The sequence below is a fragment of the Indicator indicator genome, chromosome 14, assembly GCF_027791375.1.
Source record: "Indicator indicator isolate 239-I01 chromosome 14, UM_Iind_1.1, whole genome shotgun sequence".
NCBI lineage: Eukaryota > Metazoa > Chordata > Aves > Piciformes > Indicatoridae > Indicator > Indicator indicator.
The window spans coordinates 26,922,788-26,945,636 of record NC_072023.1 but is presented as its reverse complement, the minus strand read 5'-3'; the positions used below and the strand labels follow the sequence as shown (position 1 = coordinate 26,945,636).

At 43.3% G+C, this 22,849-nt stretch overlaps 1 protein-coding gene across 2 annotated transcripts in view; it reads left to right on the top strand.

Moving 5' to 3' along the window:
- Window positions 1–22,849, top strand: part of MICAL3 (microtubule associated monooxygenase, calponin and LIM domain containing 3) — a 117,090-nt gene that overhangs the window by 71,524 nt on the left and 22,717 nt on the right. The window contains exons 26-36 of one of the 2 annotated variants that reach the window (XM_054386390.1): window positions 1,623–1,849; window positions 2,965–3,054; window positions 6,215–6,352; window positions 8,460–8,522; window positions 12,204–12,308; window positions 12,921–13,052; window positions 13,610–13,695; window positions 15,841–17,716; window positions 18,621–18,715; window positions 20,369–20,416; window positions 22,231–22,281. In XM_054386390.1, coding sequence (XP_054242365.1) covers window positions 1,623–1,849; window positions 2,965–3,054; window positions 6,215–6,352; window positions 8,460–8,522; window positions 12,204–12,308; window positions 12,921–13,052; window positions 13,610–13,695; window positions 15,841–17,716; window positions 18,621–18,715; window positions 20,369–20,416; window positions 22,231–22,281 — 2,911 coding nt within the window. The remainder of the gene's footprint in view (window positions 1–1,622; window positions 1,850–2,964; window positions 3,055–6,214; window positions 6,353–8,459; window positions 8,523–12,203; window positions 12,309–12,920; window positions 13,053–13,609; window positions 13,696–15,840; window positions 17,717–18,620; window positions 18,716–20,368; window positions 20,417–22,230; window positions 22,282–22,849) is intronic. The other variant, XM_054386391.1, reaches the window with a different exon arrangement.

Below are 22,849 nucleotides of genomic sequence, written 5' to 3'. Positions count from 1 at the left end.
GGTCATCCAGTCCAACGTTTGACCCAGCACTGCAGGTCGAACACTAAACCATGTCCCTAAGCTCCAGCTTCACACACTGTGCAAACACCTCCAGGGATGGTGACTCCAGCACTGCCCTGGGCAGACCATTCTAATGTTTGAGAACCCTCTCTGGAAAGAAATATTGCCTAGCATCCAGCCTGAACCTCCCCTGGTGCAGCTTGAAACCATTTCCTCTGGTCCTGTCTCTTGCTACCAAGGAGTAGAGGCTGTCCCCTCCTCACTCCAACCTCCATTCAGATAGTTGCAGAGAGCAATGAGGTCTCCCCTCAGCCTCCTCCTCTCCAGACTGAACACCCCCAGCTCCCTCAGCCCCTCCTTGTAGGCTGTGTGCTCCAGACCCTTCTCCAGCCTTGTTGTCCTTCTCTGAACATGCTCCAGAACCTCAATGTCTTTCTTGTAGTGGTGTGGCCTCACCAGTGCTGAGCACAGGGGGATAATCACCTCCCTGTCCCTGCTGGCCACAGTGTTTCTAATCCAAGCCAGGATGCCTTTGGCATGTTGCTTTTATAAATGCAGTTCTTTTATGACAATTATCTAGTAAGGAAAAAGAAAGGAAGAGGACGCTTTCCCCCTGCAGATGTGTTCTGTCAATGTTCTGTCATTGGCATTAATTTTCCAGTGCCAAACAGCTGTCTTTCTCTGTGGTACCTCTAGGTAGTCCAGCATGTAAGAGTGAGCTGGATAGAATGCATGGGCCCCTGTTCTTGCTCTGTTCTGCTTATCACAGAATCACAGAATGTTAGGGGCTGGAAGGGACCTCTAAAGATCATCTAGTCCAACCTCCCTGCAGGAGCAGGATCACCTAGAGTAGATCACACAGGAATGCAGATGAACTGTCAGAATTAAACAGAGATGTTTAGTAAAAGCACTAATGATTTACTGCTTTGCATATTTTAAACTGTGTGAATACTAAGCTCATTATTGTAATTATCCTTGCACTGCTTCCTACAGTTTCTTGCAGCTGTATACACAGTGTGCTTAATTAGACACCCATTATAGTTCTGTCTGATGGAGGGGAGTGAGGAATTTTGTAGTGGGTTTTGTTTTGGTTTGGTTTTTTTTGGTTTGGTTTTGCAGCTTTCCTTAGCTCACCTTTGGCCTGATAGTTGTGTTGTGTGTTCTTTCCACTCCCAAAGCCATCTGTGGTTCACCCCCAGCAAATGCCAAAACCATCTTAGCTGCCCCAAATGCTAGCAGTAGCTGTGACCTTCTGCATTCTGACACTGCTAGGAACTCTTGCACTTGTTTATCCAAAGCAAGATGAGGAAAGTAGTTTCTTTCTGCTGATTTCAGGTTACAGTTACAAACTGTAACAGTGCTGCCCAAATATTTGGATCTGGCTTTACAAGCACTTTTCTGCTACTTCACCATCTTTTAAAAAACAAAACAGAGCAAGGCCCATCCCTTGCAGCCCAGGTGTGATGCTGTCACTGAATACCTATGCAATACTGACAGCAGATACTTAGTGTTATGGTTTCCATTGTACATTTTGGGCTTGTATGTATTGAAACGACTTGTCACTGATCTCAGGCTGATCTTAGGAAACTAACTGTTTATCTTTTTTCCTAAATGCTTTGCAGTAGTTCAGAGTCTGAGATGGAGGAGGAAGATGAGGAGGAAGAAGATGAACTACTGCTGCCTCAGCAACCCCCTTCAGACTTGGGCGGTGTGCCGTGGAAAGAGGCTGTGCGTATCCATGCCCTCCTGAAGGGAAAGAGTGAAGAAGAGATTGAGGCTGAGGAAAATCATGAGATTGAGGATGATGATGAGGAATATGAAGAGGAGGAAGACGAGGAGTCAAGTGAAGGTTAGATGGATTGCTTTGTCCTTCCTTTTTCCTAGACAGCAGGGAAAACTGAGATGAGTATTTGCCATGCAGGGTAAGAAAGATTTGCCGTGGAAAACTTTTCTTCTTTCACTTCTTTACTGCTTTGATTTTTGAGGGAGTTACTCTCAAGGAAAGCATTAGGTGGATCATTCTGGATAGAGAGGACCTTTGCCCACAGGGCAGTTACAGCACTAGTACCAACACAATATGCCTCCCGTAGCTCCTGCCAACATGTGCAATTCACAGCTTTGTGATGTTGTGTTGTTTTATCGTTTGGGGTTTTTTTTCCTGAGAATTGGGGTTGAATGTGCCCTTTGTTCTTTAGCAGCAAGCCCTGGAAGCATTTGGAAGGCAGTTGTTTCACTTTGCAGAGTGCCTCACTAAGGGGTAGTGCCCTGTAACTGTCATCAGAGCATCCCAGGAGCAGCTGTTTGTACCTCACCTTAGTTAAAAGATGACCTTGAGAAACTAGGGAGTTTAGTTGGTTCCTATTTTACCCCTGAGGCATTTCTGTGAAAAAAAAAAAAACGTTAAGGCAAGGCTCCTTCCCCTGTGTTTGTCTCAGTCATCAAAATGCAGAGCTTGTGCTAACAATAGACATGTTCCAGTGTTTCACCACCATGCCAGATTTTTTGCTGATCTTGTCTTTGTCTTTGTGCTCATGTTTCTGTTTTGTGAAGACTAGCAGACTCCAAAGGTCTTTTTCATAAAGGTCTTTGGCTGCCTAATGCAAGCAGAGATCCATTTTTTGGAGTCTTAGTGGCACTGTTGTTGATGAGCTCTGCAGGCTGGTTGGCTACTTTTTCAACGTAGGAGCTGTATCTCTGTAAGTGAGGTCTGTGGAATTCAAGACTGCTTTTTAAATATGGTGATGTGCAGGTCGTGTGTTTAGTCTGCTCAGCCATGGTGTTCTTGGATGCACTTTTTCATTCAAGCAGTTTTGTCACCCACTTTGAATGCAGCAGGAGTATGGGGAGTTTCCAGACAGTCTCTCTCTCTGATCCTGTCCTTTCTCTCTCTCTTTCTCTCTCTCCATCGCTTGTGTGTGGGCTTGTCTGGTGTTTTATGTGGATGTGTGCCTCCCTCTGCTGTAGAGGGGGAGTATTGCCCTTGGGAGAAAGAGCTGCAGCAAGGCCTCTGGCTTCAACATCTCTCAAATGAAGAGGACACGGGTACATTTAAAGGTACCCATACACAACCTTCACTTCCAGTTCCCCCAAGGAGTGGGGAATGTTTTAAAGAGCAGGTCCCACGTGAGAAGTTTCTGTGTTTTATTTGATTTCTTTACCAGCTCCCTAAAAACTGATTTCAGTAGCTGTTACCTTGATCTCCATGTCCAAGTGCCATAGATCATGTCTGATGTTGCCACTGGTTTTAGGAAAAAGATAAAGCTGCTAAGTACTTCAGGAAAGGTCTAGAAAGCCTGGACCATTTGCTACTGTAATGTGCATAAACAGTGACCCCCACATATTTAAGGGTTTCCTATTTGTTCCATACACACAGACTAATTGCACCTGTGCAGTGAGACGCATCAGAAATACTGCTTCTAGATGCCTGTGTTAGCAAACTTGCATTTTAGTTGCTATGCTTTGTGTGTGTCTGTGGGAGAAGCTAATCAAGCTTTGACAATCTCTCAAGATTTTTTCAGTCACATAATGGGCATAAAATTAATCTGACATTCCAGTCTAACCAGTTGTGTTATTTTCCATGTTACAGTCCCTTGCAGTTTATTTCTGATGGTTGGGGTTGGTTGTTCTTTTTTTTTGTTGTTGTTGTTTTTTTTTTTTTTTAAGTACTTGGTCCTAATAGCTTATTAATCCCTTATTCCCTGAATGTGGTTCAGAATACATAAGAGGAAAATCCACAGGCCTTCCTGGATGTAGGGGGGGCATATGCAGTTATCAAACTGCACATTTTCCAGCTTATGTTTTAATAACTGTAGCTTGGCTTCTGGCTTTGTTTTTTTGTTATTTTTGTGGGGGGTTTTTTGTTTTGTTTTTAAAAAAGAGGTGTTACAATTTTTTCTGGTTTACCTTTCTGATGGTAAGAATGAGAAGTATTAGTAAGATGGCTGAAGAGCATAACTATAGAGGTTCCCCCACTGCAGTTTCTGATAAGCTTCAGACCTTGGCCTCTAAGGAGGTGATTTGTGGGGAGCTTCTCATTCCATTAAAGTTGAACATTGAGACTGCCCACTGCTTATGAAGTGCTGGTAGGTGCTACCATGGAACTAGAGGAAAAAGCTCCCTTTCCGAATGTAAATGCAATTCATATCCATCTTCCAGCAAAGCTTAGCAGGCAGCCTTAATGGAAGGCTACACCAGGGGTCATTTGAAATTGTCAAGCATTTAGACCTAGAGGAAACATGAATCTTGCCTTCTAGCCCTGCATCAGTCACAGAATGGTGGAATTGTTAGGGTTGGAAGGGACCTCAAGGATCATCTAGTTCCATGCCCGCCCCCCCCCCCCCCCCAAGTCCTTCAAGGCTGACTGTGCTGCTGCTTATTTGCTAGAAAATGTGAGAAGGACCCAAGTCCTAATCAGGACAGGTTCATGCCTCTCATAGAGACTTGGAGTAACTGAAGCTGTGGATGTTATGCTGGTCTAAATCCCAGAGAAATCTGTTTTAAAGCATGCAGATCATGTGGGACCTGCTCTTTCCAAGCCTTGCTGTGTGACTATATACTTCTCAGCCATTGCTGGCAAACCTAAACCGTTTAACACAAAATTGTGTGGCGGTGCAAATGCTAACCCTACTCATCTTGGGGCCTGCATGTGAGTGCTTTGGTACAGAGTGAAAAAAGCCCAGGTTCCTGTTCCTGCAGGATGTGGTTGTGCTAATTGATAGAAAACCTCTCTGTTGAAGTGAGAGAGACATAAAGCTGCTAAATATTTGGCTAAATTGTGAGTCCCTCTCTGCATTTGAGTTTGTGCGTCTGAACCCTTTTCCCCTTTAATAACCAGCTGGTCATTCTGCTCTTCCTGCAGCCCCTTCTGTCTGTTTCTTCTGTAGTTTTAATGCCAAATCACACACACAGTGATTTCTGAAACGGAAGTCCCCAACACCTGGTCAGTGTTGGAAAACATGGCAGAGGGGAGTGGAACTTTGTTAAAATGAGACAGCAGGAAAGAGTGAGTGCAGCCTCTAAAGGCTGCTGCTGTTTCTTGTTTCCTTCAAGCACTGGTGCACCATATGAAAATCTAACTGCTTTTGCAGTTCTAAACTGCTGAAACAATATTTTGCCCCACTCATTAGTAATCCAGCTGTTGTGAAAATTTATTTCCAACTTTGTAAAGTAAGTGGGCATTTTCCTTTCAGGATGAGTCATTTGCTTGTGAAGACCACTCCTGCAGGTGATAACATCTGTCCCCCATAAAATGAGTTGTTTTATTATGAGTAAATAAAATCTGAGGTATAGTCCCAGAGGAGACAGCAATAGAGACAAGGTCTATGAGTGTAATACTCAACTCAAGGCAGATTCTTCCAAGGTGGGTATGCTGCAGCGCTTTAAATGTCCATTGCTCCCTTTGACACTCCATAAGCAGCTGAGCTTTCTGTAGGCAGGTAATTGAGGATTAATGTAATTTCTCTTAAATTAATTTCTGCAAGAGAAAGTCCCTTTGAGGGAAGTGGGAGGGCTGTTAAGTCATAGTGAAAGTGCTGTTATTCTTCAGAAAATACCCCATGAACAAATCAGTTCACAGGAATAGGAGTTAAAGCAGTGTAAGTGCTAAAGTGTGCACCCATATATGTAAGTGCGAAACTGTGCACACAGCTTGGAGATCCATCATGTAATTTAATTCACAAAGAAAGATGCACCCAGAGTAGAAAGGAGTGCTTAACACCATAGGTAAGGAATGGAAGACCTTTAGTTTTGGTGCATCAAACTGCAGTGCAGATTGTCCCTTGCCTTTAACAGCAAGATGTCTTTGACAATAATCGTGTCGAGGAGGCGGAAGGAGGTGGAAATTTCTCATCAATTGGTATTTCCATACCACATACTGCTGGACACCCAGAGAAGGTCTTTCATTTCAGCAAAGCTGCTTGCAATAGAGATGACCTCTACTGATGGTTTTAGTAGCATTTCTCTGCCTTGGAATGGCATTCTTCAGCTTGGATGGGAAGAGTGAGGAGTGCTGTATGTGTATCTGCGTGCACACACAGCGCTGAGCTTTTTCTGTCTGCCTTGCAAACTGATCTTAGCCAATAATATTATCTTTTCTTTTTCTTATTCCCCCTCCTATGGTATGTTACCTTTCCTTTTCATTGTTCTCCCATCCTTTCCTCCCTGTCCTTCACACACCCTGCCTACAACCTGGTATTCCATGCCCTCCTCCTACTAGCTGGAAACCTTAGGCTGCAGCAGATTGTAAATCCGGTTGATCCTCTGGAGATCCTGGCAGATGTGCACTGGACACACATCCGTGAAAAAGAGGAGGAGGAAAAAATGGTTCCAACCTCAAAGTCCTCCACCTCTAGAGGTAATCTCTCCCAAGCCCTTCATCAATTCCTGGATCACCATTGCAGCTGTTTAACTCTGTTGTTTCTGTGCCCTTCAAAAGCAGTGTACTTCATCAGGGGCAGCAGTTCCTGCAAGGAACCACTTTCAAGTTGCACTGAAATTACACTTGGTTAAACATTTTGCTTTTCAGATCAGTGTCTACTTAAAATGACTGCTTTCTCAGCTTCCTAGTGATGTGGCTTCTGACCTGTTTGTCTGTCTGCTTTGACTCTTGCAGTTTTCGTCACACACATGATAATGCTGGCAATCAGCCCTTGGTAACCGACTTTAGTAGTAGGATCTGTGGTGCTCTTTGTGGCAGTGAGGTCTCTGTGCCTCTTTAGGGAGAGCTGAAGGGCTGTGTTGTGTAGCTGTTACAGCACAGATTGAACAGCATCAGCTTCTGTACTGAGATATTTCTCTGTTGCTCCTTTTCAACATGTGTAATTGCTTCTGGTCTTAGTAGGGAGTGATGGAGTTCAAAGGGCTTTGACTCCCTGTGTTTAAGATTTGACAGTGCGTCTATTTTTGAAGTGAGGTGTCACCTTTGAGATGCCAGTTGCTTAGAGGAAAGCTTTGGAGGGAGAAAATGGCAATAGTCTAGCTCTCTTGTAAGCACCTTCCAGCAGTTCATGCTGACTTTATTCTAGACTTTATTACAGTGTGTCTTAAGGTAAGTGCTGTCATAGCTGCCTTCCCTATACAGAAGCCTAGGCTTTATAAAATTGAGCCATGCAGTTTGAGTAATGGTCTTCTCTCAGAGTTCATAACCATTGTGCCAGACTCGTGTAGAAGGTAAGTATTCTTTTACAGCCAATGTGAAATTAACTTAATGACTGAGCTTTATTAAAAAAGCCTAGGGCTTTATCTCATGTTGCTTGATCATATTCCACTCCAGATAATTATTTTTTCCTCATAGTTCTAGTACTGGGGTTTGTTTTAATCCTGGTCCAACTTGGTATGCAGTTCCAGATGAGTTTGGCTATGCTGATCACAGCAGTGTGTAGAATGCACCGGGATTTTCTAGTGCTCTCTACAAATGAGTATTTCCTTCCCTCTGCAACCACAGAAATAGGCTGTGTTCAACAATCTGTATCATTCAGTGTTGTGGGAGTAATTGCTTAATGTTTAAAAACTAAGTAAAAATTGTGAACACAGTTTCTTAAGCTTACTGCAATGGAAGTTACTTTAGGTTCTGCTTGAGGGTCTGTATCACTACAGTTTCCAAATATTTTAATTTGTATTTCATAATTTCTGCTTTTTCATAGTGTATCGGTACATCTGCCAGCACAAGATGATCCTTCCAAAATTGACTTTGTGGTCTTTCCAACTTAATTTGGCATGGAAGGCATTGTTTCCTTCCCTCCTCCTAAAACTGAGCCAAACTAGGAGGATCTTGAGCACTAGATTAGATGCTTCAATTATTTTGTCATACAGTGCTGGTGTGGGCAAGCATATCAGCAGTTTTGGGTTTTTATAGGGCTGCCATCAGTGTGTACTTTAGGATATGCTGCAAGTTTTCAGTCTCAGTTCAACCTGAGATAAGATTTGTTCTTGGCTGAGCTGTATTCTGTGATAGGAGGTGTACTGCAGAGCCTGTCAGTAGCAGCAGCAGTAGGGTTTGATGTGAAAGCCTGGGACAGCGTGACGGTAGACAGAAGCCCTTCTCACTGTCCTTCTGGTGGACTTCATTGTCTGCTGGCATCTGCACCTGGGCAGCACAAGTTCTGGGATGCCTGTTAGATTGCCCCTCTCTTATTGCTCAGCTGTTTCCTCTCTTAGTTGACCTCCTGTAGAGTTGCAAGTGGAGCACAGCAGCAGTAACCTGCTGCTCAGACGCAGTGTTCTTTCTTCCTGTGCCATCTTTATTTCCCCTAACATCACAGATCCCAAGGGAAGGTTAAGCCCCTGACATTTGTCTCTCAGCTTGATTTTAAATCCCAAGCCTGGGATCTCCTGTTTAACATCTCGTAGGTTTTTATTCTGTGTTTGCTACTGAAAAATTTTCCCTGTGTCACTCTTGTGTTCTAGCCTGTCCTCGATGGTCTAATTTCAATTTCTTACAATGTATTGTTTTTTAAATTCAGCGTCCGACCTTCCCTCCATACGCCATGAGGCGGTACAGGCGTGGCTGGAGACGGTCCCTGGAGGTAGTTTGGTGATGTTCTATGTATTCCAATGCGCAATAACCCTGCCCGTCTCTCTTCCATGCCTTCAGCAGCTGAGCTGGTACTTTAACCCGGGAACTTATGGCCCTGTCGCTACTGCATGCCTGGCCCTGGAGGGAGGAAGGGGGAGTGTGCATGCACGCCTTGCCCAGACAGCCCCTTCCTGCATGACTCCACCTTTGTTGTGACCCTTCTTGAAGGCAGGCCAAATAGAGAGGTTATCTTGGGTGTAATAAAGCAGGAGGAGGCATCTAGCTGAGCGCTTCCATTTGCTTTGTAAACTGAAGATGGGAGCAGTTATTCTTCCCCTAGCTCCTTGACCCTGGGGCTGTCTTGCAGTCAAACAATTGGTGCAGAGGGTGCTTAAAGCAGTTGCAGTTCTTTATGGCAGTTGCAGGCTCTTGTCTGGTGAAGAAAAGAAGAGAGAAGAGTATGGCTGAAGCTGGCATCTCTAGCAATAGTGATGCCTGTCATGTCTCCTTTGGCTTGGGATTGACTTTATTTAGAAAAGCCTCAGGAAAGTTGAAGGATGGTCAAGCTCAGTTGGTTTGCTTTGGTTTTTTTACATGGACCTCTAAGCTCTGTTACAAAACCAATGAGATGAAGATTCTGGGGATAGGGCAAGGAAGTAAATTTGTGTATAGCAGTGAGTGTATCTGAAGCAGTGGAACAGCAGTAGTTTGTGGCTAGGTAGTTGATCTTCAGCTCAGTTGTTTTGGCACAGCAGAATATCTAGCTTGCTTAGAAAACTTTGCTTCTGCTGCTGCTTTGGCCAGGCAGCAGTGTCTACAAGATGTTTGCACACAATGCAGTCTGCTCACAGCTGCTAGCTGATACCAACCCAAGTGCTTAGCCCAGTTTCTGGCTGTCGTGGTGTGTAGCTTCTGAGTTGTTGTGTGACAGCTTTTGGCCTCTTGCTTCTTACCCTAACTGCATATATGTATATGCACAGTATATGTATGATATATCCAGCCACCTGCAAGTTCTCTGTGTCCCTCAAAATGAGATCTACCCTTGCACCAAGTTGTTACTTACCTATGCATCTGTAATTTTCTGTGGAGTTTTGTGTACCAACCTACTGAAGAGTTAATTTTGTTCCCTCTCTCCAATACTTGCTATGAGTGTCATAGAATCCTAGAACTGTTTGGTTTGGAAGAGGCCTTCCACATCATCCACTCCAACCATTAACCCAGCACTACCATGTCACCACTAAATCATGTCCCTCAGCACTACATTTATACATCTTCTCAGTTCATGGTTTCTGGATCTGATGACACACATATACATGGTGGTATCAGATATTCCTAACAACAAAGTTAACATTTAGTGCAAGTTTTGATTAATCCTACTCATATTTGCTGCTACCATAAAGCCATCCCATGACATTATTATTTCCAGATACATGTAAGCTACTGCATACCTAAGCAACAATCAGACTGGGATGCAGGTTGGTTTTGCTCAGTGGCACTGCCCCTGTGGGCACTCCAGCCTTTGCCATAGGATTGAGTCTCCTGCACTTCACACCTGTAAGATTCTGGATTTTCTAAGCCTCTAAAGTAAGGGAGGGCCAATGCCTTACCACACCTAAGTGTAACTGACTTTTCACAGCAGCTGACAGAAAAGAAAACCAGCCTCTATATTTGTCTGTCTTAATACTCCAGAAGGAAAAAGCATGGAAAAAGATTAAATTCTCAAGTTGGAGGAAGAAGACAACAAACCACCCATGCAGGCTGTGTTTGGAAACAAAAACCTGCATTAGAGAGAGGCTGCACGACCTCAGTGTTAGGAAGTGTTGGTTTGTTTTCAAGGTTGTCTTAACTAGCAATGTTAGTATATAAGTGGTTCCAAAAGATGCATTGTCACTAGTAAACAAAAAGGATCAGGGCCTACTCCCTGACTCAGGAGAGGCTGGAATACACCTCAAAAGCTCGTCCAGTCCAACCCCCCTGCCAGAGCAGGATCACCTAGAGCAGATCACACAAGAACACATCCAGGTGGCTTTTGAACGTTTCCAGAGAAAGAGATTTCACAATCCCCCTGGGCAGCCTGTTCCAGTGTTCTGTCACTCTGACAGAAAAAACTTTTTCCTCCTGTTTCCATGGAACTTCCTGTGCCTCAACTTCCACCACTGCCCCTTGTGCTGTCATTGGGCATCACCCAGCAGAGCCTGGCTCCAGCCTCTGGGCACTCACCCTGCACATGTTTATAAACATGAACGAGGTCACCCCTTGTGCTCCTCTTCTTCAAGCTAAAGAGCCCCAGCACCCTCAATCTGTCCTCGTAAGGAAAGTGGCACAGCATCATTCAGTCCCATGGCTAAACTTCTGTGTCATCCAGAATCGGGGGACTGTCTGAACTGCCTGTAGGAAGCAGCCCGTAGCCCTACTGTGGGGACTAACTGCTGGGAGTCACACCAGGAGCCCTCCAAAGAGATGACAGTAGGGCACTGTATGCATTCAGTTCTGGAGACTTGCACCACTTAATTTACTGACACAGGTGCAAGCAAAAAGGTTATAAATCTCTTTGTTCTCGTTGTTGTAGGACCATATCCTATGTGTCTAATTAGCAAAGGATGTGGATAATAATAGATGCTGATCGTGTATGCATTTGCAATAGGTTATACAACAGAGTGAAATGTCTGCATGTTATTGAACATGAACTGATGCTAACTTGCTGCACAAATCTAAAACATAGTTGACTGACTGCTGTGGAATAAAACCTGGAAGTGCTCACTTCTGTTTTTTTTTTCTTTTTTATGTTTGAAATGTTTCATGAAAATGCTGAAGAGAAACCCCTAATTAAGCAAATCGTCCCTAGAGATAGGACAAGGTGTCATAAGGCTTTGGGGGTTTTAAAAAGTATCATTTAATAATGAAATGTAGAGCCCACGGTTTGTCCAATTTCTCCTGTAATGAAATTCTGTAACAGTAGCAATGTCTAATGCCCTTTTCAGAGGTATAAATCCATGAATCTTTTCTTTATTTTGACCCAGCAAATTAAATTATGGTCTGTAACAGAAAAGAGTTTTGAATATCTCTTAAAAATATCTCCATTAATTTGTGCCCTAGCTACTTGTACACATATCCATTCTCTTAGACTCTTTAACCAAAGATTCCTGTAGCTGCACAGAGTTAAACAGTTTCCAAGTGTAATAATGATCAATACCAAAGCTGGACTCTGTGTGACTTACACCCTCAAAAGCCTGTTTCAATTTCAAGATGAACAATTGTGGTACATTGTGAGATTTCAGTTTTCACCTAATACACAGATGCCGTAAGGTGGTGGTAACTGTTCTGGTGTGGTAAGGAAAACCCCAAATCTTTATGAAGGAATCATAAACTTCATTCTGGTTTGGTGTCTGCCCAGTCCCCTTCTTGTTTAGCTTTTCACAAGGCTCAGAAAAGCCCTGGCTATTTTCATTTCAAATGCTTTGGTGGCTCCCCAGAGGCAGGCACTCCTTGATTGTTTGGAGCCTGGAATTATCTTCTCATGTAGATGTCTTTCCAGGTGGCACATTTCAGGATTTCTTGTTTTGGCAGTAACAAATAAGTGTCTCCAATGTAAACTGTTGTTCAGCTCAATGTGGAACCTTTTCACTGTATGGTCTTGGGGGGAGGGGTGTGTTTGTTTTTTCTTTTTTCTCAATATTTTAATATATTCTAGCTCCATGTGAGGATAATGATGTGGAGGATGAGCTGCACACCGAGCCTGCAGACACAGAAGGGCAGGCAGGTGAAGAGGGAGACACGGGTGCAGAGCTGGATGATGGTAGGGTACCGCCATGCATCAGTCAAATCTGTGGTGTGAACAGAAATGGATTGGCAGAAAGTACTTTCTGTGAGGGTGCTTAAACTTGGTCTTACTTTCAGTGATGTAGGAATTTGTTTCAACTAGTTAAGAGGAAGCGAGGAGTAAAGGACAAAAGGAAACAGAAGAACCTCAGTGCCATGGGTTGTAGAATAAATTTCTTGTGTCCTGTCACCATCTGCTAACTTGTCCATATTCAGTATTAATCCTGCTGAATAACAGAAATAGAAGGAAATTTGTGATGCCAAATATCTTCCCTTGCCTAGTAAAAAATGAACTGCATAAGTCTGAAAACATTACCAATTTTCTGGAAATTTTTTCAAGCTATTACTTCAATTACTAATTTATTTCTACTAATAGTCCATCATTTACTGCTTAAATTACTCTAATTAGCACACACACAAAAAAGGAATGAAACGCTTAGGCGTTCCGCTTATGAAAGTTCTTAGGACCATGTGAATAGAAAGAAAGGGTTATGAAAGGTTTCTAATTAAAAAGCAGATGTCCTAATGGAACTGTATCCAAGCTCTCTTGGTTTTGTTTTTCTTTCCCCCTTGCCCCATCCATGATCAGATGACATCCCATCTGATGCAGAAGCAGAGTTTCGCTTACATCAGGGTGGCGCAGAAGAACCAGAATTAAAAGTCTCTGAAGATGAAGATCATGAAGAAGGAGCAGAACATTCTTCTTGCAGTGTGGCAGAAGGTAGTAACAGTTTTCTCATCAGCTATATCTCATTGCACTTAAGAAAGTATGTGCAATTACAATTAGATTGAAGAGGAGGGTTTCAATGAACATCTCTTGGATTTGAACCAAGAACCTATCTAACTGCTTTTTCTTGGAAGAGCTTTTATGTGTAAAGTTTGTACCATTTTGGAATATTGAAAAATTTTTGTCTATGGTCTAGATATTTGTCCAGCTTCTTTACTGTAAGGGTCATAGAGCACTGGAACAGGCTGCCCAGAGAGGTTATGGAATCTCCTTCTCTGGAGACTTTCCAGCCCTGTCTGGATGTGTTCCTGTGTGACCTGCGCTAGATTCCATGGTCCTGCTCTGGCAGGGGGGTTGAACTGGAACATCTCCAGAGGTCCCTTCCCACCCCTAACATCCTGTGACCCTGTAATTTGTAAGAAGTTGAGAAATTTATCACTACTTCTTGTGTGTAAGCTTGTCACTACTTATTGTGTGTAACAACAACAGGAGAAAAAAAAATATTACTGGTCTCTTTCATGTGATTTTGGAATCATTTTTGCTTTGCCTAGATCTGTGCAAGCCATCCATCCCTGACCAGTCATCCAGTGTCCTTCCTCTGTCTCCAGTCGATAGTCCCAAAGCAAAACAAGCAGAGGTAAGAAAGGGAATCTTTGATGTTTTCTGCTTACTGTGCCTGTAGTTGAACGGAACTGTTTGTTAGATAATCTGATGAGGATTGACAGCGGTGGTCTGTCCTCCTTTCCTGTCTCTATAATTTAAATTGATCTTCTTGAAATCTGACTGAATTTACATTTTATAAAATAATTTACTACCTTTCTTTCCAATCTTTAGAGTATAGTGGTTCTGTCACAGTCCCACGAGTTCCCATCACAAAAGCTCCAAAAGAGTTATGCAGACTATTTAATTCCAACGTGCAGGTAACACATGGGGGGAGCCCAAAGCAAGGAGTTCCCCATTTATCCTGCTTTGATTTATCTTTTCTGTACCAAAAGCAGGTTCTGTAGAATTGCAATTCAAGATGACATTGCTTTTATTTAGTAGTAACCAAAGCAGTGCTTATTTATTTCAGAGTAACCACATAGTTCATCTTAAGGAAGTGAAACCTGTCAATAATGTGCTGTCACGTTGTCACCATGGAGTCTGCTGTGGTGTTGAAGAGTTTAGTACTGGTGTGTAAGAGGAGGAAGAACAGGACCCTTAAAAGGCTCATTTCAAATTTTTCCTTCCCAAATGTGTGTTTGTTAAGGAATTACTGAAAGATTAAACTTTGACCTAGAAAGTTTTGTCATAAGCCAATTTACTTTTAGAATGGACACGTTCTAAAGGTTAAGGGTTAAGACTGGTTTGCTGACAGCAATTGCTGATAATGCTGTCTATTAAAATCAAGGTGGGTATTTTTCATCTAAAGATTCTGTTAGTGCCTGTTTTAGTTTAAAGAGACAGACAGATTGCTCTCCTACCCCTTCCAAAAGGGGCAAAAAAAATAATGCTCACTCAAAAAGGATTGGGTAGTACTGGCACAGTTAAATGGAAATGCTATTTACAGCTATATATAAGAGCACAAAGCATATAAAATACAAAAATCCATAGTCTGGATTTAAAACAGAAGCTCAGTAAGCCAAAGCTTTACACAAACTTCCCTTCAAACCAGGCTAACAAACCTCAGCCTTCATGCACCTCCCTACCAAGCCTGTCTAACCTCCATTGCATACCTTTGTGATGCAGCAAGAATTCAACTTGGCAGCTCTGGACCCCAATTAGGCTGCTCCAGGCCTAATTGGCAGCATTGCCAAGCCTGATACCAGGCATCCCCTGCAGGAGGTAAGAGCCTGCATGTCCTCCCAGGAAGAGAGAGGGAGGGGAAAAAGGGAAGAAAACTGATTTTGCAACCACTTTTATAAGGATGCAGGACTTACGGGGAAGGAAATACACCTTCAGTTCCACCTCCTGGACACTGTGGACCCCCTGGAGGTCTGTAACTTTGTGGTTTCTTAAAGACACTCCAGCCTCTGAACTACCACATCACCTAACTGCAATACTTGAGACCTGGGTATTTAATATGTCATACAAGCACAGAGATGGAGAGGTTCATGCGCTATTGGCCATGTGTCAGTTAAATCAAGCTGTTTGCATTCAAAAAGGAGCTGGTGCAAAAGATGTCATTGGAAAGAATAGTACTAGCCCTCTACAAAGAGGCCACTGCCAAGGGCTTAAATTGTAAAACAACATAATGTGCTGCTGAGCATTATGGTCGTTTGGATGCAGGAAATGAAAATCAAGACCTCTCACACCATTAAGGGTCAAGGGAGTTGAAACCTAATTTCCTCTTAACAGAGCAAGCACCCCTTGCTTTCAGAAAGCACTACGGTAGGTGCTAGCCAGCAGAGAAGGAGAGTGTTCATGAGAGCTGGAGAAGCTTGCACCAGATCTGCCTGAGATAAGGAACCACCACAATACAGAGTTGGAGTTTTGAAGGGAGAGCAGCAAAAGGTAGAAACAGATTTCTGGAACTTAGTTCAGTGGCTTTTCTTCCAAAAATTCAATTTGCTTTGTCGTCATCTACAAAGGATGACTTATGTGATGGGGCAGGACAGCAAACCATACCATATGAGAAACCCTTAGTGATGTTCCAAGACTACAAATGGGATGCCACCTGGGGTGTTTTTGTATTTCAATGCCTGGGTGGTTTCCTTATTGCTAACTTAGTGTAGAGGAGAAGAAAAGAGCAGATTTCTACCCTACCAGTGACTATAATATTTGTCTTTGTCTTTCTTTGTAGGATGTAAAAGATCCCCTGGCAGAAGTTTCCCATGCAATAAAGTCTCCTGAGGCACGCTTTTTTCCTGAGCCTTTCATTCCTGAAGAGGGACCAAAGGATGAAATCCCGAAAGACAGGAAAGTTAAGAGCCCTTTGGTGCCACCATCTCCAGTGTTATCCCAGCCAGTTGCATCACCAGAAGCCATTGCACCTACATCACTGGCAGAGTCTCAGCCCAGGGCACCATCATTGGCTTCATCCCCAACATCTACTCAAATGCCTATCTGTTCCCAGCCTTTGCCTTCTGCTGAAACCTCTATTCCATCCCCAGTGGAGCCTCCAGTATGTTTCCAACCTGTCCCAGCCTTAACATCAACTCCTTTAGCCAAGCTGGTCCTTAGGGGCCAAGATAGTGAGGTGGAAAAACTGGGGAGCCCTACTACTGCAGAGGAAGCCCTGAAACGGAGTAACCTCGTGGAAGAGTTCTGGATGAAGAGCGCTGAAATCCGCAGGAGCTTAGGGCTCACCCCAGTGGACAGAAACAAACGCCCAGAGACGAACTTCACTGTATCTGCCCTTGAGACAACTCCTCTGAAGGCTTTTAACAGTGAGAACGTTGCAGGGGATGAAAGGATCCATCTTGTGAAACCCCAGCCCGCCCCAAGGAGACAGGCACTGTCCAGGTTAGAAAACGAGCAGATCTCTCTGCTCACTCCAAAATCTCCATCAGAAAAAGAGCTAAAGATTTCCACTGACGTAAGGAGAGATGTCTCCAGCAGTTCTGGACTAGGCCTTCAGGAGAGCTCATCTAACATGAGAACTATGGCTAGCCAGAGCTTCAACACTTCTGATTCTACCATGCTTACTCCTCCATCAAGCCCACCCCCACCACCTCCTCAGGGTGAAGAACCAGCCACTTTGCGTAGAAAGAGGTATCAGGCACTCTGGCACAATGAGGTTGAAGCCAGGTCACCTCCAACCCCAGCATCAACACCTCCTGTTCTCCCACGCCATGAACCAATATCCGCTGACAAAGAGGCAGCCCAGGCCAAAAAAGACGATGTCCGGAAGTCTTTTGCGGAGAGTGTGGATGAGATTCCGTTTGCTGATGATGTAGAAGACACATATGACGACAGGACAGAGGACTCAAGCCTTCATGAGAAGTTCTTTACACCTCCTACAAGCAGGCCAAGGCCAGAGAAAGCCCTTCTTTTGCCATTGGTCAAAGAAAACGGTGGCCCACCCTTGATGGAAGGAGGGGTTAACCAAAAGAAGAGGGCATTGCCTGAAATTTCTGCAGAGGCCAAGGAGCTTGCTGAAGAGAGAATGAGAGCCAGAGAGAAGTCTGTCAAGAGCCAAGCACTGCGTGATGCCATGGCTAAACAGTTGTGCAAGATGAGAGATATGGAGATGGCTGCAGCTGCTGCTGCTGGGACCACAAGGGCAAGAAAGGCATCTTCTATGCCCTTGAAGACCAAAGAGTTGTTTTATGACTCTCCAAAGCATCTGGCCTTGAAATTAGCAGAGGGATCCACACGAAAGCATGATGCTGCTAGCGAGAAATTCTCCACTCCTCCTGCTGAGGTGGCTGGACCTGAAGGGTCTGTCACCTCTTCAGAAGGCTCCAGTGGGAAGAGTAAGAAAAGAACTTCTCTTTTCTCTCCTCGTAAGAACAAAAAGGATAAGAAATCAAAAAATGACAGCAGGCTTTCTGACAAATCTAGTGGTGGAACAGAGGAATCAACAAAGCCTAGGTCACTATGGAAATCTGTTTTCTCTGGGTATAAGAAAGACAAGAAGAAAAAGACCGATGAGAAATCCTGCCCAAGTACTCCATCCAGTAGTGCCACTGTGGATTCTGGCAAGCACAAAGCTTCTCCATTGATTACTGCTGCAGGTATAGTAGATAAGAGGCTCTGCACAGGGTACCTCTCCTACAGCTGGGCATCCTTCAAAGTAAGCTGGGCTTACTTTGGCATGCAGCTACTGTGCTGAATGCTACTGCTCCCTACTGTCAAATGGGGCAGATCAAGGGAAGCGCTAGCAACTAGAATTGTGTCTTTTCGTGTTGACAAAATTACCTGATATGCTGCTTAAAAAAATGGAGCTTAAATAAAAGTTTCCTTCTTGATATATACAAGGCACATCTGCTTCTGCCCTGAACCGATTTGAGCAATAATCAGTGCTTGTTGGAATCAATTGCCTGTGGCATTTTATCTCTGTCTTACATCTGATCCTGATGGTTTCCTGGCCTGGGCTCTTCTCTTTCAGCCTGCCTCTGTGACTGCTGAAGACTGCAGAGATGCAGTCACTTCTTAGTGATCTGGCAACTGTCTGCTGATCTCTGAAGTGGGCACTCTGTGGCCTCATGTCAATCTCTCCTATGCCATCAGGTGCAAGTGGAGATGTTTAATGGCAGCTTGTGATGCAGTAAAGGAGTTAGCTATAAATGTGCTCCAAAGCATTACATTTCTCTGGCCTTGTACAAATAGCCAACGTAGTGCTGGCTGCTGCTGGCCAAGTGCTGTGTCTGTTGTAAGAGCATCACTGCAGGACAGGAGGATCAGAAACTTTTTTCCACAGCCTTTTTAGAAAGTGATGCTCTTTAGAATGTAGCTACTAAGTAATATTGATCATTTTGTGAAGCACTCTGTCATTGCAGGCAAAGCAGCTGAGATTGGCATAGAAACTTAAATAATTTTGAAGCTCAATCACACAACTTACTGATGAGTTCTGAGATGTTTACCAGAAAGAACAGTTACCACTTCTGTAACTCCTCCTTTTTGTTCCTGGCTCCTCAGATTTGCAGCTCCGTCAACACCTGAGTTTCTCGGAGGACTCTGACCTCTCCAGTGATGATATTCTGGAACGCTCCTCCCAGAAATCCAAGCGAGAGGTAGGCAGATGGGAAATCCATTTTAGTTGGATCTAGCATCTTGCAGACCACAGACTCAGAACCACATCAGAGACTTGCACCATTAATTCTGTTGTTCTTACTGTTTCTTCCATGAAACAGGCTTTCCTGTTCTGCCTAAAATAAGTCAATTTTGTAACTGCAAGGAAATCCCCACTGTTAGTATATGAAATATCTGTTGTCTCAACATGGCAGCAGTCAGAATAGTGGATCTGATTTTGTTGCTGTTGTGAGCATGCCAATGATCTACAGAAAACAGACATTCCATGTCAGAAGAGTAAACTTCACTGGCTTCGAAGTTTATTGCAAAAAGATAACACTGGGATCTTCCCCCTTTTTGTGAGGCTCCAGTTTTAGGATATGATTTTACCAGCCTCTTTGAAGTTGTAGAATTCCAAGAAAACTATAGACAGAAATGTACTTTTCCATACATCAAGAACGTAGTCAAGACAGCTCATTAAACTCAGCTAAGAGGGAAGCTGCAGGCTGCGGTTTTGCAATTCAGAAAGGTTTGCTTATTTTTGCTGGGAGAAGAGAATGTATACAATCTGAATTAGTACCTTCTCTTCTTGGAGAAAAGATGAACCCCCAGCTGTTTTTTCCATTTGGGTCCTGTTTTCTTTGAGGACTTAGAATCCTAGAATCATTGGGGTTGGAAAAGACCTTTTAGGGTCCTTGAGTCATTGTTGAGTGTTTCCACATGTCTGTACGTGTAGGTAACAGCCTTGAAGCTGAAATACATCATAGTGAGTTCCTGTGAAATGCCACTGTATAAGGCTTGGTCTTAGGCTGATGTTCCTGTTCTAGTGTGGTCTGGTATGAAGGCTGCTTCTTCTGAGAGCTCTTTCTTGTGGCTGACCAATCTTCCCCAGACAGTGCTACAATGTCATATTGTAAGCCACAAACAGCTTCCTAGGCAAAATGGTTTCACTTTAAGTGGTACTTTAATGATGTTACTGAGGAAGAAAGAGGAGACACCAGTGAGTCCAAGTATGGTGGGAGTCAAATACCAAAGTAGGTTGCTTACAAACAATTTATTTTTATTTTAGGATGCCACTATTAATGCAAAAATAAGTGAAAAATGTAAGGAACTGCTCAATTATAGTGATGATGGAATACCCACCTTTCATTCCTGAGAGCTTGTAAGCTCTGCTAGACAGAGTTTGCAAGGTCTGGAGGAAAAAGTAGAGACTTCATTGACCCTCCAGAACACTCAGGCCCTTCTGGTACTGAAGACTGAAAAATGTGTTCCCCTCTCCGTCCCTAGTGGAGCCTGGTTCACTTCAAAAAAACAAAAGCTTGGGAAGAAGAGAGCATCTGAGAGGGTATTGTGACAGACACGGTGGTCTCTGCCTCCTGTCTCAAATCTGTCATCCAGCATGCACAAACCAGTCTCAAATGGCAGGGTCTAGTTGGTACCAGAAAATGCTTTCAATGTCTGTTTAGTGGAATGAATGAATTTAAAGCTGGTGGAAGGAGTTGCTGAAGTAAGTAGGAGTTTTTCTGTATTTCCTTACCTCTCTTTTAATCTCTCCCTCTAATTGATCTAGATCTCTTCTAAGAGGAAGTTTGTTTTGGTTTTGGTTTTATTCCCTTTTTTCTCTCTCCTTCCATTCCTCCTTGCATGCCCTCAAGGCATTTCATGAGAAATTCTGCATTTTCCAAGAGATGCAGAAGAATGAGGTACCTGTGTCTAGCAGAGGACAGGGGGTTCAGATAAGAGTTACAGAGTTACTGTTTTGCCTTGCAAGCTCCCTCATGAGGCAGCAGGGCCTCAGTACAGTCCATGCTTGTCTTCAGACTTTGGTGTGCCTTGAAGCCCCCACCCCCCCTATTTTTTTATCTCCCTATGCTGAGCTGCTTTGATTTTAAAATGACTTTTGCAGAAAAAAAGATCTCCTCACTAAGCATTGGAGGGCATAGGTGGCAGTGGGAGATGCCTGGAATCCTGACACTGAAAATGTCACCAGCTCTGCCAAGGGTATGGTGGTAGAGTCTCATTTTCTCTCCTTTGCTGTTGTTGAAGTTACATTAAGAGTTTCTTTGCTCAGCATCTGCCTATTTTATAAATAATAGTTTTGAGAATTAATTTATTTAGAGGAAACAATTCTGAGAATTCAGATTTGTTGCATCCAGTCTAAGGATGAAGAACATGCATGCAAACACTGGAATGTCTTGCTGTCAAAAGAAATGCAGTGGGACTTCCAAGACTGACAAAGCTGGGCTTGTACTGATTGGGAGTGGGGGTTATGTTTTTTATAAGTTACCCAATGTCTGATACTTATGGGGAAGAAGTGACTTCCTGCCTGACACAGCTTTTATGTGAACCCCTTCTCTAAACTGAAATTCTGCTTGTGCTACTCTTTTTTGGTAATTGTAATGAGCTCTCTTCCCAGACAGCTCGCTCTGTTTAGCCTGTTCTTTGTGTTCAGCAGTGAATTAACTCAGTGGTGTTTAATGTGGTGTCCTTCAGGAGAAGCATCTTGCTGTAAAGCATTGCCTAATTTAAATGCCCTGTGGGTCTCGTGTTCATAGGTGTGTGTCACTGTGTGTGTTTGTCATTGTTCCTGTACAGTTGTGCTTTTGTGAGCAGATGTAACTTTTACTAGGGCAGGTAGCTTGCTTTTTACTCAAGTTTGCCTCCTTATTGAAGTTGCTCTAAGGCTTGTCATTTGTGACTGTTTTTAGTTAACTGGATGTGAAAATGCAAAATGCTGGCTGGTCACCCAGAATGACACAACATGACGCACAAGAAATTTAGCTCCCTTAGAAACTCTAAGCTCTTTACTTGCCTTATTTCCAGATACAGGGAGGCATAAAATGTCCTTGTATAGAGGAGGTAGCAATTTCTTCTACCTATAGCTCCTCAAATTCTCTGGAGGAGAATGTTTTTAGACATGGAGATACCATTACCATAGGACACACAACCCACTCTGAGCCCATCTGGTGTTTCTCCTGTCACAAAGCAGAGAGGAAGATTTATGATGTTAGTTAAATGTAAATGATCATTTCTATGAAGTAGAGATAATTTATAACCATGAAATAAACACAACTCCTAGGAGAGTTTGTAGGTCAGATTGTAAGCAGATAGTTGTTTGGCAGCGTAGTATGACTGGCTGAACAAGTTCAGACAAAACATGGCCCAGCACAGCCAGATACTAAGCCAAAAGTTTGTACTTGCTCAGAGGACTTTAAAAACATAGGTAGATAAAGGCCAAATCATTTCCATGTTGACTGTATCCTCAAAGAGTCTGCCAAAGCTGATTGCCTTCAGGAGAGTGCTAGAAGCTTGATTTTTGCAGGCAGAAGTTCCATTGTGCTTCATCATTCTGGGTCACATTTGGCATTTGCACAATTTGATGTTTCATTTACAAACAGCTTTGTTTTATTACTGTGCATCTGTTTCTAATGTTGAACTGATTTTGCTTCATTTTGTACATTTTGTTTTGTTTTGTTGTTTCTTTTTTTTTTCCTCTTTACCATTTCCCCCTTTAAAGTCGATTTATGTACCACACGCCTTGGCATTCAAGAGATCATATTCGTCAAAGGTAGTGTCTCCATTCCCACTAGTTGGCCATTGTTGCATTGCATGTCCCTAAATTAACCTATTGAATCCATAGCTACCCCATCACATGTGCACTAACATCAACATCATTGACTGTGCATGCCTGAGATGTTAGCAGACACGGGCAGCCAATTCTTTGTAGAGGTCATCTACCAAAAATGCATTGAGCTCCAAATCCACCATCTGGTTAGAATGCATGCAATTAGCAGTGCTCAGCAGTGCACTACTCTGCAGAGTCATGGGGATGATCTTTGAGCTTCAGAACCAGTTGGTTTTTGAGGCAATTCAATATGTGTGTGTGTATTCTTCTTTTAACACTTGGAATGTGCACAAGGTGAATCATGACGCTTCAGTCAGCAGCCTTCAACACTGTGGAGTTCACTGAAGTCCTGGCGAAACTCTGTCGAGCTCAAGTCAAGACAGAAGTTGCATTTCTATTTCAGGAATGTTGCTGCTTTCTGAAATTCTTATTGTCCTGCCTTCACAGTTGCAGCAGTGTTAGATGGGATAGGAAAGTCACACCCTCTGTCACTTAAGCTTCAGATTTAGGT